This window comes from Quercus lobata, chromosome 2, assembly GCF_001633185.2.
Source record: "Quercus lobata isolate SW786 chromosome 2, ValleyOak3.0 Primary Assembly, whole genome shotgun sequence".
NCBI classification, from domain to species: domain Eukaryota; kingdom Viridiplantae; phylum Streptophyta; class Magnoliopsida; order Fagales; family Fagaceae; genus Quercus; species Quercus lobata.
Window position 1 is genome coordinate 15357270 of NC_044905.1, and position 18826 is coordinate 15376095.

General features: G+C 37.3%; 2 protein-coding genes across 3 annotated transcripts; both read right to left on the reverse strand.

Moving 5' to 3' along the window:
• Positions 1–7706: 7706 nt before the first annotated feature.
• On the reverse strand, positions 7707–10671 carry LOC115974686 (outer envelope pore protein 21, chloroplastic). Of its 2 annotated transcripts, XM_031095160.1 has the most exons (6): positions 10458–10671; positions 9391–9465; positions 9142–9294; positions 8909–9007; positions 8360–8468; positions 7707–8072 (listed from the first exon to the last, which is right to left on the reverse strand). In XM_031095160.1, exons 1-5 carry the CDS (start codon positions 10548–10550, stop codon positions 8385–8387), a joined length of 504 nt encoding a protein of 167 aa, XP_030951020.1. In that variant the 5' UTR covers positions 10551–10671; the 3' UTR covers positions 7707–8072; positions 8360–8384. The 2 variants fall into 2 exon arrangements, with proteins under 2 accessions (XP_030951020.1, XP_030951019.1); XM_031095159.1 differs by lacking the exon at positions 7707–8072 and having other exon boundaries at positions 8255–8468; positions 10458–10670.
• Positions 10672–12880: 2209 nt separating this feature from the next.
• On the reverse strand, positions 12881–18375 carry LOC115960004 (dolichyl-diphosphooligosaccharide--protein glycosyltransferase subunit 1A-like; the record flags this gene model as incomplete). The annotated part of the gene is made up of 9 exons (XM_031078701.1): positions 12881–13402; positions 13684–13908; positions 13998–14156; positions 15827–15916; positions 16048–16116; positions 16853–17029; positions 17113–17260; positions 17351–17985; positions 18295–18375. Coding segments are annotated over 9 exons (1776 nt in total), but the record flags the coding sequence as incomplete, so codon positions are not given.
• Between the last annotated feature and the right edge of the window lie 451 nt (positions 18376–18826).

An 18826-nucleotide genomic window follows, 5' to 3' on the forward strand; every position in this document is an offset into this window, starting at 1 on the left:
CACCCTCAGTATAAGAAGGAAAGGCGGAGGTTATTGTTTTTGTAAAGAATTCCTTCTCATCTTTCTGAGATTTGAAATATTTGGCCTCCCCGAGGGTTCATTTTACCCACTGGTCCACAAACTAAATCGTGATACACTTTATCATAACAACGAGTGATGTAGGAGCCAAACCCCTCCCATAGACGCCATGTTCCAATAAAGCTCATTATGGCTCGATCGGGACAGGGATGGCGAAGACTCAAAATCAACCTCACCCTTCTTTCAGTCAAAATCCGAAGCAGGGACTCGTCACGTCAAACTTTCGGCGTGACTGAGTCGAGAACACCCATCATCAGTACCTACCGCTCTCCTATGAGCATACCTAGTATGGCTCCAGTGTGTTGGGAGTCAGGATCGAGGCAGGGACTAAGCGTCTCTACTTCTTCCTCTCTTCCTTCACTGGGGCTATTCTCCATCTCCCTTTCTTAGTCTTCCCAGCACCAGTTCCATCCTGGTGCTTTCACTTCTCCCTCTTTTGCTCATTTTTCTTTCTTTTCATCTCTTCTCTCTTTTCTTCTCCTCCTTCTTTACTCATGTCCTCCATCTTCTTCATTCATCTCCTCCATCTTCTTCATTGATTTCTTCCTTACTATTTCCTTCTCCGCCATTTCTTCCCAAAGACGATTCTTATCATTATATGAGCAGTATCGAGGCAAAGATTAGAGAGACTTTGAAAACGAGTTTAGAAGACGCCTGGGAGTTTAGTTATCTGTACTACGGATGTAACTATCGCTTAGGCAGTTCGCATTTTGTATAGGCTCGTTCGAGCCCTTCTTTGTACATTGTAATAATTTTTCGTATTAATAAAAATCGTTGTTATTTTATTTCGCATGTTTTGTCTCTATGCTTTTTTTTTTTCCTTTTGGATCTACAAACGCTGCTCGGCATATTAATATAGCATCTAAATCAATGACGGCTAAGACCAAAAGATTTGATAATAAAAAGACGTCGCCATAATTTTAATAGAAATGCTTGACATAATAAGGTCGATCAGTGAAGAGTAATACTTACCCCATGCTAGCCGAGGAGAGAAACGAAGGCTTGATGTCATGTAAGGAATAACCATTTGAAGATATAGCACCCACCAAATGAGCGGCCTTCTTATATGACTAAGTGCTGGGGCTTTCCACCCCCTTCCTTACACCTTTATTGGTCTTAACCTTTTATGGTGTTTAAGCCGTGGATGAAGTGACCTGACATTTTTATCAAGTAACCCATCTTACGGGATTCAAACCTTTTCTTATCCAAGTATTTGGTTTCCCCATTGGCTTGGGTCCGAGGACCATACAAGGCCTTGGTTCTGTCCAAAACTTGTAATTTTTATAATTTTTTGTACTTGGTTTCCCCATAGGCTTGGGTCCGAGGACCATACAAGGCCTTGGTTCTGTCCAAAACTTGTAATTTTTATAATTTTTTGTACTTGGTTTCCCCATAGGCTTGGGTCCGAGGACCATACAAGGCCTTGGTTCTGTCCAAAACTTGTAATTTTTATAATTTTTTGTACTTGGTTTCCCCATAGGCTTGGGTCCGAGGACCATACAAGGCCTTGGTTCTGTCCCTGGGCCCATATGCTGAACGGGCCTAGGCCGCGAATTTACTGGGCCCACAAATTAAGAGGTGTTTCCATAACCTTTGATCACGCGGTACCTTTTGGCGTCCCAGTGTTCGAGGTGCACCCTCTCGAGACTCCTTTATCCTCAGGGTTGCAGACGACGTTGGAAATCGAGCCAGAAACATTTTGTCTGTAGCGTTCCTTGGGACGCTGCGCGAATTAAATGCCATCGGTTTACTTCTGGGTATAAATGGGATAGGGAATCACTTCACTTGCACATGAACTCTCCCGTTCCCTTCAGAACTATATTTCTTCCATATCCGCGATCTCTCTTTCTAGTGCCACTGCCTCAAAGCAAGATGTTTGAGGCTTGGATAGGGATGAAAGGTCTCCGCGCGCTTCAGAGGCACCGAATCCTCAAGGTGATATGGTATGGACAAGGATGGCACAGATTCAAGCCAGTCCTCCGCCTTGACAGGAGAAAGATGGTATTCCTCCTTCTTTTAGTCAAAATCCGAAGCAGGTTCTGGTCATGCCAGTTTTTTGGTATGTCAGAAAAAGAAATTTCCGCCATCAGCGCCGTCTGCCTTGTAGCAGGCAAATTTTTGCGGGGGCTTCCCAACTTCCGGCTCCCTACACCTTTTCTGTAGATGGTGTTAGCCTGAGGTCAGGTTTCCTGCACCTTTTCTGTACTGGTGCAGGCCCCAAGTTGGGTTCTTTTGCTGCCTGAGTTATGGGCGTGCAAAAGCATGGAGGGGGAATAAGGTCTCGAGGCAGTAGCCAACCTCTCCTCTGAACTGCCTCCTCGGCTTTATCTTTACTCTCTTGTATTCTTCGTTACTTACGTAGTTAGTTTCGATGTAGGCTTTGTTTCAGCTTTCCATTGTACACTGTACTGTTCCTTTGTCTTAATAAAATATGTGTTTATTTCTTTATACATATCTTTCTTCTCCGTAACCACTACTTTATGCATGAATATTAAATATGAGTTTGCCCTTAATGACATTCTAGGCAGAGAAAGGCCTTAACAAAGATTCCTACTAGTTTAGACTTACAAATATTATCAAACATAACAAGGTTAGTCATCAAATAAATTAAACTCTTGGAACTAACCGGGATAACGGCTGAGTGCTACGTGATGCATACAAGAGCGATGTCCGAGTACGACAAACTCTAAGTAATTCGTCCGAGAGGGTAGCCGAGTAGCGAGGGGCTTTGGTTGTGCTTCTGGATAATATGTTACGCCGTATCGCATCAACCCCTTTGATATTGGGGGATCAGAGGGTGGACCGAGGAATCCGCGCAATCAAGGTATTAACCCATCTGTTAACGCGGAGCTCTCTTCGGATGAATTTTGAGGTTTATGTGCCATAGTTTTTTTTTTTAAATAGTTGGTTCCCCATCCAGGTAGTTGGTTTCCCCAGAGGCTTAAGTCCGAGGACTATGCAATGCCTTGGTTCTGTTCAAAACCTAGTTTTCCACATCCAGGTAGTTGGTTTCCCCAGAGGCTTGAGTCCGTAGACCATGCAATGCCTTGGTTCTGTCCAAAACCTAGTTTTCCACATCCAGGTAGTTGGTTTCCCCAGAGGCTTGAGTCCGTAAACCATGCAATGCCTTGGTTCTGTCCAAAACCTAGTTTTCCTCATCCAGGTAGTTGGTTTCCCCAGAGGCTTGAGTCCGAGGACTATGCAATGCCTTGGTTCTGTCCAAAACTTAGTTTTCCACATCCAGGTAGTTGGTTTCCCCAGAGGCTTGAGTCCGTAGACCATGCAATGCCTTGGTTCTGTCCAAAACCTAGTTTTCCACATCCAGGTAGTTGGTTTCCCCAGAGGCTTGAGTCCGAGGACTATGCAATGCCTTGGTTCTGTCCAAAACCTAGTTTTCTCTTTGTGTGGGATCTTGGCTTTAGGGGAGTTAGCTCCGCAGCCAAGCCCCTAGAGTTTATCCATACGGTTAACGTTACCAAGTGCCTAGTTTGCTCTTTACGGGGGACCTTGGCTTTAAGGGAGTTAGCTCCTCAACCAAGCCCCTAATCAAGAAACGTAGTCCGTAACAGAACTTTGTACTAGAACTCTATAACCAACGGTTAGATATAACAAAGAAACTCTATCGACCCACTTCCTATACCAAAACACAAGTCTTTCCCACAGACGGCGCCAATTGTAAGGACGCGATTCGTGGCGGACCGTAACAGTGTCGGGTTCGCACGTGAAAAGGCCCCTAACAACATCATTTGTAGAGCGTGGGTTTAGAAGGCTAGGCCTTGATCGATAGGCGGTGGGTTTTTCGCGGAGTTCGTACCAGTTTAAGTTTTCCTACACCCCTGGAGTCTTTCTCCTGGAGGTGGGCTGGGAGGCTCTGGTTTTTGGCCATTTTTCCCAACCCCTTCTTTAGGTTACTTATTTTTCCTTTTATACTCGCTTGCGTCCACTGTCCTTCGCCCACGTATAGGGTCAACCTTTCCAAAATTGATACTTGTCCCATCAGCCCATATTCAAAGTCATTGGGGGTGGTTGTAAAAGCCTAAGACTGCGGCTCTGTCAGGTTCAGAGCATTGAATGGCAGTGAGAGCAGCTTTCCCTGGATATTTTAGATCTTTCGTCCTAATTTCGGTCCTATACCGTTTTTACCCTTCCTTCAGGGGGGGAACTTTGGGTCTGCCGAGGACTGAGCCGTCCTCGGCGATATCCACAGGCTATTTTGTCGAGCTTGGGCCATAGCCCTCCTCGGCTTGGGCCTTCGGATTTTCCCCAGGTAGATGGGCCTGGCCCGTAAATCATTTGGGCCCCACACAAGCTAAACACACAAAAAATTGTGTCAATACTCCTGAAAATTTTAGAAAGAAAAGAGGATGGTAGATGTATTTATAAGTTATGTTAATGTAGGCAGTGGGATGGTGGTGTCATACAAACCACGGCCATTGTATCTTTAACCAGACAAAATAAGTATCAGTAATGTTACCCAAAAAAAAAAAAAAAAAAGAGTAACATTAGAATGTAAAGAGTCCTATAAATGGATGCACACTAAAATTTGATGATGGTTTTATGCTTTTATCCCTATTTTTATAGAAAGTAGAGCCATTTTTAGCCTAAAGTCAAGCCAATTAATAATAAATATTAACTTTTACCATTTCCTAATGTTGGTATGACCCCTTTGAAATCTATTTAATGTGTGCCTAATGCATCAGTTAAGAAAAGCCAAAAGTAAAAACTATAGTTTCACACTTTGAAACATGGCATAAGATTACACAGATAATTCCTAATTTCCTATTAATCACTAAATAGTATGATATGTTGCCTGTATGATGTATATATGTGTATCATGAAGATCCCTTTTTATTTCCTTAATCTTTGCATTTTAAAAAAAAAATACTAATTACTTGTGGAGAAAATAGTAAAATATATTTCATGTCCATTCAATTAGTTCACATTTGTCAAAAGTTTTTTTTTTTTTTAACACTTTTTTTTTCCATCTATTTGTTTTGCATTTATCATTAATATTTTGACTTTCATTCCATTCTAACCAGAATATTCCGTTCTGGTACATAAATAGGTACACTATATACCTAATATTTTTGTCTTTGTCAAAAGTCAGAAGCCTAAATTGGCCATTTGGACAAAATTTTGGCATGAAATGAGATCTAACTTTGTGGATTAGAGTTTGAGGTTTGGAAACACCTCATTTAAGAGGACCTTTGTTGTAATGCAAGTAACAATGAAAGACAAAGACTAGAATGACTACAATTTCTAAGAAACTAAGTACCGATATCTAAGTTATTTCCAATGCAATTGATTTGAAGTAATCTAATTCGAAATAAATTGACTTGAAGTGAAATATAAGTAAACAAACTAATTCAAAGTGATTCAATTCAAAGTAAACTACATAAACCATATACTAGTCATCATTCTAAAACCAAACTAATTGAAAGCAAGCACAGCAACTAGATACAAGAATCAAACTTAATTAAACTTGATCACAAAGTTCACGGAAAGCACTTACAAACATAAATTCTTCTCTACTCCTAAGAACTACAATATCTCCTACAAAACTAAGTACAAATGATCTCAACAAATTTTTTAGTGTATTCGCGGTGTTATTTTCTGTAGAATATGCCTCTATTAATACTTAAGATTTTAGCGGTTATTATCATTTATCAGTTTATGTCTTCCATGTGTTTCCTTGCTAATTGTTAATGACACTTTCCAAATTTTCAACTATTCTCAGTAAACCTCTTACAACTTCTTTGAGGCAATTATTCCAAAGTTAACCGCATCAATGCCATGTGTCGCTTTTGCAGATGTGTGTTTCTAAAATTGCTCAAGGCCCTTAACTACGTTGAGGGAATTGCTCCACCCTGCCCTCAACTATTCGAGTATTACTAGATTAACTCCACTTATCAACATCCTAGCATTACTCCTAGTTTTCAATTATTTTTACTGGGGGCACCACATCACCTACACCTTTTCAGTTGTGCGTTTCTTACTGTGCCTCTATTTCATCCCACAAAGAATTATTTTAACCCCAACAGAAACCATTACAAGCAACATTTAACTCCATGGCAATTGTCATTTAAGCCCAAGAAGAGAAACACGTGAAATGAACAATTGTCAGTCTCTCACCTAACTGTCAAGGGCCTTAAGTATAAATAGAGGACTCGTTTTCAAGAAAAAGAAACCTAACAAACTTGCTTATACAATACAATGATCATTCTCTTTGTTAAGAGTCTTGAAAGCTGATTATAGAGATGTTTTGATGGGATTCAGGGCTGCTAAGATGGGTTTCTTCAAGACTTGACTGGTGGCATTGATGGAGGTTGGTGGCAATAATTGTGGATGGATGGGTATGGATTCGATGGGTATAGAGAGAAAATTTAAATAAATAAAAATAAAAACCAAAAAAATAGTAATTTACTAGAAAAAAAAAATTAATATAATTTTTATGTGCTCAAAACAGCATGGTTTACAGGATGTAGTTTAATACTGTACATCAAAACTACGTTGTTTTCAGCTTAGTTGGAATTTAACAACGGCCCCAACAATAGGTATTGATAAAGGGATGCATATCAAAGCGTATTATACTTTTCGGATCCAAAATCTAAATGTTTAAACTTTAAGCTTTAGAGACAAAACAAAATGACCACATTCTTTAAGAAAACAAAGTGCAATTTAATCAAATAGAAACATTCCTCATCTCTCTATAACATTTGAGACAAGTAAAGAATATTTCCATTCCTTCCATCGCATATAATCAGCCCTGCTAGGAAATTAGAATGGGGCAGAACCATGTCAAATTTTGTTAATTTGCAACAAACTCCTAAAGTATTATTCTCACTGTTTCGGTATCACTCTTAGCTCTAAAGTATTATTCTCACTGTTTCGGTATCACTCTTAGCTTTTTATGAGACAGCAGGAACAAAACATTTATGTTATATAGGGACGAACTGCTCTAATATATGTCAAATAAAAAATTTATATTTTATAGAATCTTATACTAACAATTGAATTACTTTTCAACACCATTCTCTAGGTTAGAGAGTTTCCAAATACGAATTGAACAACTCTTCATGTTTGAGCTTATTGAGTTGCTGATCCAGAGTTCAGCATTTCAGCTCCAGTACATGGTTATGACTTATGAGACAAATATGGCCCTACCTCACAAATCACAATTCACGTGTCTGCTTCGAAAAAAAAAATAAAAAAGCATTATTTTACATTATTAGCATCTTGGACTTCATGTTGAATCTCAGTAAAACTAGGGTCAAAGCTTGGGTCCAATGCACTAGAGCACTGGACCCAATCCCAGTCTGTAAAACTATATGCATTTTTAAATTAAGCACTACTAAAATCAAGTGAAAATTAATACAAATCACACATAGGTCACTTCCTAGTCAGGGTGAAGATCAATATAAGTTGGCTTACTAACACATGTATCATAAGCCTCTTCTTGTCAGTGTAGAGTAAATGTTCAATTTGTATAAGCTATAATGGAAAGATAAAAATCTGCATCCAAGGAAAGTTTCACAATTACAAAGATCGCATTCACCATGTGCACTGAATACAAAAATAGTTATACTAGTATAAAATCTATGAGTGGAGAAAGATCTACACACTCTGAATCCTCCAAAGCAGTGCTTCCATTTTTTATAAGAGCATTGCTTCTATATTTTCCTTTTTAAAGGCAGCTTTGAATTCCAATACAGTGCTTGTCCACATTGAGTTCATGGTACTATAAAGTAGTGATATATTACGAAGAGTGGTTACTATACTAGGGATCAAAAGTTCCTTTCCCTTCTCTTGTTTTCTCTTAATTCTACACCTATGTAATAAATAGCATACATTTAACAGTTTCTGTATAAATAATCAATATTCATTTGAATACCACCACATACGAACGTCAATGTCATGATGATCCATACCCTTACTGAATCTGTATGTCCTTCAAATTCAATCAACTACGTCACTCTCCATGGCTCAAGATACCCCTGCACGGTCACTTTCTAATGACACAATTGACCTTAACAAAAGCAATTCAGCCTAAAATGTGGGTGACAAGTAGGCCCCTTCCCAGATGGACAGCAAAATCTAAACCATTATAGACTGTAGCTGCCTTGGGAGGCTGAATTTTGGACAGAATAAACATAAATAAATAAATAAAATTCAATCATTGGGCTTTTGAAAATTGCAGTTTCATTAAACAATAATCAGCGTCTGCTTGTGGGCTGTCCAACAGAATACAAAGTAACATGTGTTCTAAAGGTACATCTCTCACCTTCAAAATATTGAAGCTCTGTTTCTCACAAGTCAAATCTCACATTCCATCTACCATTAACATCAGCATTGAAAGTCCAATTGTTTTCCCTGATCTGCAGATACGGAACCTGAAATAAAAGATTTCAAAACAAAAAAGAATAGTATCAGTATCAGATAGTGAATAAATGCAACCTTTAAAAACAAGAAAACACAAGGTGAAGACCAAGAGGTGAAATGAATTTGAAGCCTTTACAGTACAACTGTAATTTTTAGGTATTGAGTAAAATTATAATTCAATCAACAAAATTTATAAGACTAGACAAAAAATCCAATATTTCAGCACAAGCAATCCCTTTACACAGTAAGCATTCTTGTCACTAAAAATTGACTTTGAGGAATGAACACCATCAAGAATGGACAATAGAACAACAATAAAAATTGGAATATTAAAGATCTAGGCATCAGGTATCATGGGACATACATAAAATGCTAGCTGAAGGTTCTCTACAAGGACTCCAAAAATGTACGTGTTTTGAGTCTCAGTAATAAGTTTTAGCCAAAAATATACCTTTTCAAGCACTTCATAGCCAAGTTTTAGCCTGACGTCTTGCTCCTTCTGAAAATTGAATACACTCCAAGAAAATTCAGCAGCTGCTCTTGACTTTGTCTGCCAAAGCATAATGACATATTTGTGGCATAAGGACATATTCATTACAATCTATTGCTTCAAAAGCTATATGAAAAAAAAAGGTTCACACCAATAAGGCGAAAAATTTCACAAACCCCATAGAAAACACTAACCTCTTTAAATTCTTTGTCCACATCACATTTTCCCTTAATATTAAAGCTTAACAGGCCATTAGTTGTGACTGGAAATGACTTTTTTCCACGTACACTGTACCGTAGCTTCTCACGCCTATCATATTGTGCGCCAACCCCAAGGCTTGCTGATAACTACAATTGAATGTATCGATTATAGTTTAACAATTAAAAAAAAATGCACATAAAACAATCTTAAGCCATCACTGCAATCATTAAGTCAAAACACACTTCTGGGTAGAAATGCCTTATCACTGCACTAAAATAACTCGGAGCTCCAATTCTTGTATCTAGCTCTCCATGGACCTGAGCCAAACAAATACAAAGGATATAAATAAATAAAACAAGCAAAATAAACAAGTTTGAAATAGCACTTATACTTGATTATGACTTTCAATTTTAGAGCATTCGCATCAGCTCATATAAAAATGTATGTCTATTTTAGCATAAAAATCTTCTTTTTCTATTTTACATAACCATTTTTCAAAAACACCCACAACGGATTATTTATTCAATTGTCAATTTTATCAAAATATCAATATTTCTTGATTTTTTAATTGTTTCTCTCTCACATCACAACTACCATCCACTCTCTTCCTTCATCCTCGGAAAACATAAAGAAAGAATCAAAAATGCTAAAATACATAGCTATAGTTTGTAGCCATGTAAATTTACACCATTACTGTAACTAAAATGGAAAATGGACCATAGATGCATAACTTTCGTCAGACCAATGTGGGTGATTTTTAAGGTTAATTGGCCAAAATCTTGCATTCAGGCCAATTCACAAGGACTGATGCAAGTGCTCTTACTCCCTAGGCGGAGAAACCCAAGTTGGAAAAAAAAAAAAAAAAAATGTAATGCCACAAAACCCCAATTACTAAACATGATTACTGAGTCATAGCAGTAATACAAAAGCTCCAAATTTCAAGAATTGGAGAATTGGGAAACACTAGTACATACAGCAGTCTACATAACATCAAACCACAAACTTAGCCAGACATAGGTGAAGACAACCCGACCATGGTGTCCAACCCGAAATCTAATTGAAAAAAAAAATTGTACTAAAAAAATTATCCACTGAACTTTGTCTAAGAACTTTCCAGCATTTCAGTTCAATCGCACAAAAAAAGTAAAAATAGGAGCAGCAATAGCAGATTGTATAGCACCCAAAAATCCAATCAAAAGGCACTAACATTCCCCTGACAAAAATGGCCTAACTTTAATCTCATTTTTCAAATACATTTCAGTGTAACCAAACACGGCATAGAGGAAAAGGAATGAGAGAAGGAGAGTACCTGCAAGTAGGTATTGGAGTCAATTGGCAATTTTTCCTTGGCGTGGATTCGTAGAGAATTGGAATAACCACCATATCTGAGAGAAGTCTCCATTCGCGATTTTGAATTAAAAAATAAAAATTGAAATTGGAAACCCTAAGCCCCAAATGATAAAACCCTAATCCAAATACAGACAACCCAAACTCTTCAGAATGATATTCATATCATATGTTTATCTTTCAGCTACTGGTCACAGTCTCACAGAACAGAAGGTACTAACGGGTATCACGTGTCCTTCCTTTACCCAATCCAAGTTTGCCACGTTACGTTTTTTTCTTTTTCCTTTTTTAACCGTATCGGATTCCAACCGTGCCAGCCGCTATTTTCCTTTTTCTTTAGAATTGTCCTCTTTTGGGGCCTACGTTGTCATCTAAAGGAAGGGTGGAGATTTATTTTTGGCCAAGATTTTTGTTACTTTAGGTTACGTATATTTTATATTTGTCTAGTTTCAATGTGATATTCATGCACCTTTTTTGTATCACTGTAGTTTTTACATTTTTTTTTTTAAAAAACAAAATTATTTACTAGATTTTTTTTATAGAGAATTTCAACCTAAGAGAGTTTGGAACATTATTTTTCATTTAATTTTATTATTGACATTACTTTTATTATACTCCAATCGTAATAAATCATGTCAATATTCGTTAAAAAGAAGTTATGAAAAATATTGTTCATAGAGTGACATTAAACTAGGCCACATGTTATAGAATCAAAAATTGTCCTTGAAACCTTTTTTTCTAATAAGTCTCTTTGCTTAGTTATTATAATTGTCACTAATTCCCTAAATTCTTTAAGTTTAAGAATTACTTTTTTTTAACGAGTCTCTTTGCTTAGTTATTATAATTGTCACTAATTATCTAAATTCTTAAGTTTAAGAATTGTTTCATCTTTTTCTTTTGACAATTTTAATCTCATCATATTCTATATTTGAAATTCCCTAATTTCTTTAACTATTTAATTGAATGAACGTAACCTATTTATAATTAAGATCACCAAACCAAGAACTTTGTAGCTTAATTAGCACCTCTTGATGTTTCCAACAAAAACGTTCATAATTCAAATTTCCCTACCCCAATTCTTGATGTATCATATCAAAAAAAGTTGAGATCACCAAATCATAGATAGTGTAGATATTGGTGATTTCAATATTACTATTAACTATTGAATTGTTGGATTATGAATAACAAAAAAAATAAATAAATTTTTGGAACGTAATTGAGGTTTTGAAATCTGGTTTCAATTTTTTGAGAGAAATGAATGTAGTTATTAATCATAGTAAAATTCTTTTTGTACAAGCTTAAGACATACAGGTGGAACAATTTGACGCAAAACTTGCACCACATTGTATAGTTAGAAGCAAAACTTGCACGATTGCACCACGTTCACGTCTTTAGCCTTCCTTGCTAGAGGATGGGGCACCTACACTTAGGGATGGCAATTTCTACCCGATCCGCGGATACTTGGCCCGACCTAGTTATATATATATATATATATATAGTTATAACCCTAAAATACCTCACCTCACACTCACAATCTCTTCAACTACCTCTCATCTCTTTCTCTTTAGCTCACCACTCTGACTCACTCTCCTCTCATGTCTCACGCCGTTGGCCACCAAATGTCAACCGCCCCTCTCTCATGCTCTCAGCCTTTCGATCTCACTCTCTTTGTCGAAGAAGACGAAGATGAAAATCTAAGATTCTCACCGCAAAGCCTCTTCTATCTCACCCAATTTCGTTCAATATTGCTCCCTATATTTGCTTTGCACTGAGTTTAGTGATAGCTAAAGCCAACGACCACAACCACGATGATTTATGGCAATGGTTTTTGATGTTTTTCTTCCATTTTTTTCCTTGCATGTGCTTGTTTTAGATTTTGATTTCAAATGTATTTGGTTTTTGTGAATAGGAAATTTGAATGGGTATGGCGGATTTGATTTGAGATTTACTTGGATTTGTTATTTGTGCTGTTGTGATTCTTTTTTCTCAGGAAAACATAATTTTTTTTAAAAAATTGATTGGGCCAAGATTGGGCCACTGTTCGGGGCTGAAGATTGGGCCCTGAAGTGGCCTGGCTGAGCAGGGCCCAGCAGGGCAAGTCAGGGTAATAAACAGTCTGGGTTCGGGCCATAGGTCTTGGCCGGTGGGTCAGGTCCAAGTATGAAAAAACCCATTACCATTCCTATGGCTACAGTGCTTGAATTTGATTATGTGACACTAATGATATAGTACGAATCAGAGTTTTATTTTGAATTTTTCAGTGAGAAAAAAGAGTTAGGAGTAGGATTTATATGGGCATATAGGGGTTCAAAAAGTTAGGTCCGCAAAACTAGAAATAAACAGGTGGGGAAGACTCAGAAAAAACAAAAAACTGGAAAGAGAAAATAGGTGTGACAACATGTGTTTCAACTCAAATATAAGCCTGTTTCAAAAAAACTCAAATATAAGCCTGTACTACCACACATGCAGACTACAAGTACAGACCAATGGCCCCGTTAATTTGGCATTCTATCATGCACTTAAAATAAGTGTAGCGCTAAAAATCCATGGCCATTAATGTATAACTACATAAATATAAGTAAGCAGTAAGCACATCAAAATTCCCAGTCAGGTGTTGCTCTTGGCTGTATTTTTGTCTGCGCGATGAAACATAAAGCCAATCCGATGGGTGGTGAACACTCTAATAATTATTATTATTATAATAATACCCACTCGTCATATCTCCTCAATAAACTCCAGAAGATCATCAACCTCCTGCCTCAAGGCTGTAATTTTCTGCTGCTGCAAAGCAATCCGATTCTCAATTTCCCGTCCCCCCGACTTTTTCTCATAGCCGTCCACCACAATTGAGTGTTTCGCCATCAGCTTCTCTTGCAAATCTTTCTCCTTAACAACCAGCTCCTCCACCTATACAAACAGTCAAAAAAATTAGTAATTACATACAGTAAAACAAATGTGTAAAGCAGTTAAGATAGTGTTAGTGATCCAAACATATAGACAATACTTTGTTGAGTAATAGCATTCCAACTTCTAATGATGTTGAGTAATAGCATTCCAACTTCTAATGACTTGAACACTGACGAGTATTTGAGTTTATTTGCAACAAAAAAGTTACACTAATGTTCAGTTTGATTTGCGTTTCAATGCAAGCATACATACTATAGGCAACAAATAAACAGCAACTGAACCTTGGGTAATATCTGAGAGGCCTGCGGAGAAGATTGCAGGAATGCCAGCAATGGTTTCAAATCTTTTGAAAGATCTTTCAACAAACCATCAAATGCTTTCCGAGCTGCTTTACAAGCTTGGACATCTCCTGTCCTTGACAGGTCACGTAATGATGCCTCCAGCTTATCATGAATCGTTAAGCATCGATTGATGTTATTTTGGAACTGTTGAATTACTGCTAGTACCTGAAATAATGGCAAGGCACATATATAATACTAATACTTCTTTCCAATTGTAAATTATGATTTTACATAGAAAACAATCACCTACTTACCTCATCCCATTGCAACTTTGCCAAATAGGACGGTGAAGACTTGGAGATTGCCAAATCTGCATGCATGTATATAATGCCGGCAACAAAAAGAAGGAAAAATCCAGAAATCAACATCAACGGCTCCCTTAACATTGAAAGATTGCTGAACTTGTAATAAACCTGCAAAATAACCAATAATAATCATGGGATGCGAACATACAGAACAATAAAGGCCACAGAGCATAACACTGAATTTTCTTCTTAATTTAATTTTGGGGGGAGTAGGGTTGGGAAAGGCGCAAAAATATAATCAATTTAATTTTGAGAACTAGAAGATAGGAAAGGAAAACCTTGTACATGTAAACTGTATGCCAAAAAATTTAGGTCAATAAAAGAGGCACTGTCAACGAATTCTAAAAAATTTAGGTCTCCAAGAGTCTGTTTGGTTGGTGAGTTCAAACAGCAATTTTTAAGTGTGAAAAAAGTAGTTTAAAAAGTGTTGTGAAAATACATGTTTAAAGTATTCACAATGTAAAAAATGTGTTTGGTACCATGTTCCTAATAACATATTTTCAAAAGTAAAAAAACACAATTGTGTGTTTGGTATGTGTATGTGTTTTTTAAATAAAGTAGATATTTATCTGACATGGACATTTTTTTTGTTTAAAGAGAGAGAAACTCCTTCAAAGTTCAAACTCATCTCTCTCTCACTCCTTCAGACTTCCTCCCATCTCTCTCTCTCTCTCTCTCTCTCAATGGCACCTCAGCAGTCCAGGGTCCCAGCCTCCTTTCACCATCATGACTTCACATCCCAGGCTACAATTTGAAGAATCAAATATGTTGCACAGCCAATTAATTTTCAGCCCAAATTCTGATCTAAATGCAAATTTGCTTCTCCTTTGTTGTTTATTTCTTTTATTTTTCTTTGGCTGTTTGATTTGGTTTGTGTTTTGTGGGTAGGGATTAAATTCAAACGGGTTTTGCTTGATTTGAAAGAAGAGGACCACCAAAATTGCAAAACAGCAAACACCAAAATAATAATAATAAGAGAAGGAAGAAGAAGACCACCAGTGTGGTTTTGTGCAAGAGAGATAGGGAAAAAAAAGGAAGAAGAAGACCACCAGTGTGGGTTCGTGCAAGAGAGAAGGGAAAAAAAAAGTCATGCAGGAGAGAGAAGAAAAAGTTGTCTATGTGCTGTCCGCATCAGTGGGTCCCACAATTTTTAATATATTTACAACAATGCCACTTAGCATTGTTACTCAAAAACTGAAAACTGCTCGTGAGGTGTTCTCAAAATACAGTGTTTAAACACCATAAATTGAGAACTGTGACTCAAACACCCTTAGTTAAGCACTCTTACCAAACACCTTTTTTTTTTTGAAAAGCAGATGCAAAATCATCAAGGAGTTGGGGAAAACAACAAATCTGAGATGGAATGAGGAGCTTTAAGGCAACAAGCCATCAAGTGTTCAGCTGAAGCAACCGCAGCAAATATAACACAAAGGAGCCTCCCTCCTACAAAATCTCCTATCCATGACCACTCCAAGACCAAGGATGAGGAAAGAGAGGATGAAAACAGCTTTTTGAGCTTCAACATGTTTTTCTACAAGGAGATCCACCCAAAGGAGAGGCATTGCATAAATACCATTAGGCTAAAATAACAAGTTTTTATTTATTTTTGGTTAAAGAGTACATCATTTGGTTAAATTTCTATTCTATAATTATTTATATAAAAAAAATGACTATTCCATAATTCGGTTGATTAGTTGCTTCAATAGAGTACATTACTGCTGTCCTACAAACTATCATAGGTTTTGCTGTCATGTTTTGAAAAGAAGTGATCGTAATACCTGGAAATGCTGATCATGCTCTGGCACAGCATTGGTCTTTTCCAGCGCAATCACTGGTCTACCAATGACATCTAAGTGGGAAAATTTTGTCTTCAATGGATCATGTGCACAGGAAAAAAAAAAAAAAAAGGAAAATCAAATATTTAAAAATGAAAAAAAAAAGTGAAAAATTAAACAAGGAATCAAAAAATTGTTGGCATGAGAACTAGATCTTTTCATACCTCTTGCCATTGTTTCACAGGAAAAGGAACGGATACAGAGATATCTGTAGAACCCTCAGGCAAAACAACCTGTAATTCACATGCACCATGTCAAGGCTAAAGAGATGTATTATTCTAAAAATGACAGCAATTCATGCCTATAACACTTCCTGGCCACACATGGACTATATATTGCAAAGAAATAATTCCTAAGCAGCCTGTAATGACCATATGACATAAAATACAGATTAAAGAATACTGGAATGAGAAAAAGGAAGAAATTACATAGAGAGCTAATGGGGATGACATCAGCTTCAAAAAAATTTACTCAATAGACAAGTTCACCATAATCCAGGGCAAGGGAGGAGGATCACTGCATTCTCTCTCTCTCTCTCTCTCTGAATATTTTGTTCCATTTTTGGAAAAGCAAACTTCAGCCTAACATCAACCCAAACCTACCCACCTCATAAGGCCCATGCATGGAAATGAATGCAAGTACGTAACTCAATATAGTAATAGATCACAAAAGAGCAGTTCACTCCATATTTAGTTGTTAAGGTATTCAACAGTTAGGGAATGTTCAATTATTATAGCAGCCTCCAAGAAACTCCTTTAACCCTAGCCCCACTTTCTTCAGTTGTCCCATCCCATCCCATCCCATCTCATTATTGTCTGTGCTAGCTTTATAAGATACTGGCTTTTCTAAACAGAATTGGGGTGGGGCAGGTCCAATGCCATACGTGCCACATCAATTTTCATAAATACATAAGAAATATAATATAAAGGGGCCAAACATCAATTATCAAAATATTATCATATTACTTGCCTTCACAATGAGAGTGTCAATGACCACCTCATTCATGGGGCAACCAAAAGAAAAGTCAAGGTAGCGCTTTCCCTCCGCCTGAAATAAGAAGTCCTGAAGTGGCAAGCCATATCCAATGGTAAAAGCAGTTCTCCAACCACCAAACATTGGATACCTAGGTTCAATTTCCAGTTCTGTCTGCAATCAGAGAGAAAACTAGTCAAGATCACAAATCAATTCAGATTTTCAGTCCACACAAATTGGAAAAAAAAAAAAAAGACCTTTTTAGAATCACTCCATAAATTGGATGTTGAAATGTTGCCAATTTCATCCCTATAATAAACAGAGTGAGCTCTTGGAGGCAATTTCGCTACAAGAGTCCTAACAGCTGATGCACCTCCTACATAGCGTCTTGACTGATAATCAAGCCTGCAGCAGGAAATAAGCCATAATTGAATCTGATTAACAAAGAAATAAGCATAAAAAAAATACAACCCTAGAAAGAAAATGTTGACAGACCTAGAAAATTCTCCCTTGCTTCGAGCACCTCCATGGACAAGATTGTAATGCTCTGTCACCTGCACGTTGCCCCAATGGGAAATCTCTATCTCCCGTACCAACTCTTGAGCAACTACAAAGGGTTGGTTCGCCTCAAAATGAACACCTATAGGTGAGTAAGAGAAGGGAGGAAGATTCTCATACGGACCATACTTAATCTCGGAACCATGAATCTTTGTATTTTCAATTTTTGTATAGGATTCAATTCTTGCCTCAGGCAGTTTAACAATGAGTGATTGGACCTTGACAGTGTAAGGGGAGAGAAAGTGTGCAGTGTCAGAGAAAACTACTAGCTGTATGTTAGCTTGAGTAATTTCCTCAGGGAATGGTTGCAATGCATGTGTAAAAACAGCCAAGACATCCAAAGTGAAGGTCTCCCCCTTGCCCAGTCCCTTGGGTAAAGATACTGAATAAAAAGTCAAGGCAGGAGGCATTCCTTTAGGGTGGACAACTTCAACAGGTAAACTAACAGCTGAAGCCTTCACCTTTCCTTTCCCTTCATTAGATGTTGCCGTCAAATATGCCAAATTCTTAGCCTGATTATCAGGAATCGTCAATAAAACCTCTGAAACCAAATCATTTCCCGCATTCTCCACCTGCAAATTATGGTAGAGAAAAAGAGTCAACTTACAAAATCACAAGTATAGACAAAAAATTCCCTTTAATCTCTCTCAAAAACTTCCTGGCAAACTTTGGATGCACCTCCTAGTTTTACTTGATTTTGATTTATCTTTTATGTAGAGGCAACATCACCGCATTCCGGAATCATATACCACAAAACTCTTATCAAATTATCAGGCCAATAGAAGATAAGAAAAAAGAAAAGACTCAACTCATATTTTTATTCATATGAATAAAATAAAAAGACAAACTTGTAGAGTCAGTAAAAGGCAGATATCAGGCACCTTCAATGTTGAAGTGATGCGCGCAATTTGGGAAGTCAAATCAATCTGCAAGCATGGAAAAACATGTTCAATAGCAGGTATCAAGGATCAACCACATTAAAAAATCACAATGATAAACGAATCATGATTAATAGCTAGCAGTCTTCAGCAAGGAATGTGTACTAATTTACTAAAAAAGGATCCTCTCCATTTGCCTTGAAATGGAGAGGATCCATTTCATTGTAAGGATTTAGAAATTCACAAATGTAAAGATCAATTTAGTTATATTTTCATGTAATTTAAAATCAGTTATCATTCCCTTTATTTAATAATTCAAAAGTTACAACACGGAAGGGGGGATTTGAACCCTGAATGTCACCTTTGGAAACACCAGGAGGTGCCAATTGAGCTACCAAGGCTCTTGGCAAAAATAACGAGGTACTATGTACACCTTTGGATGTCTAGAAGCTAAATGTTCACCACAAAATAGACGTTTCCCATTTGAAAGCATATGAAAAGTATCTTAAATTCTTAATCTCTGGAGGTTCGGTTT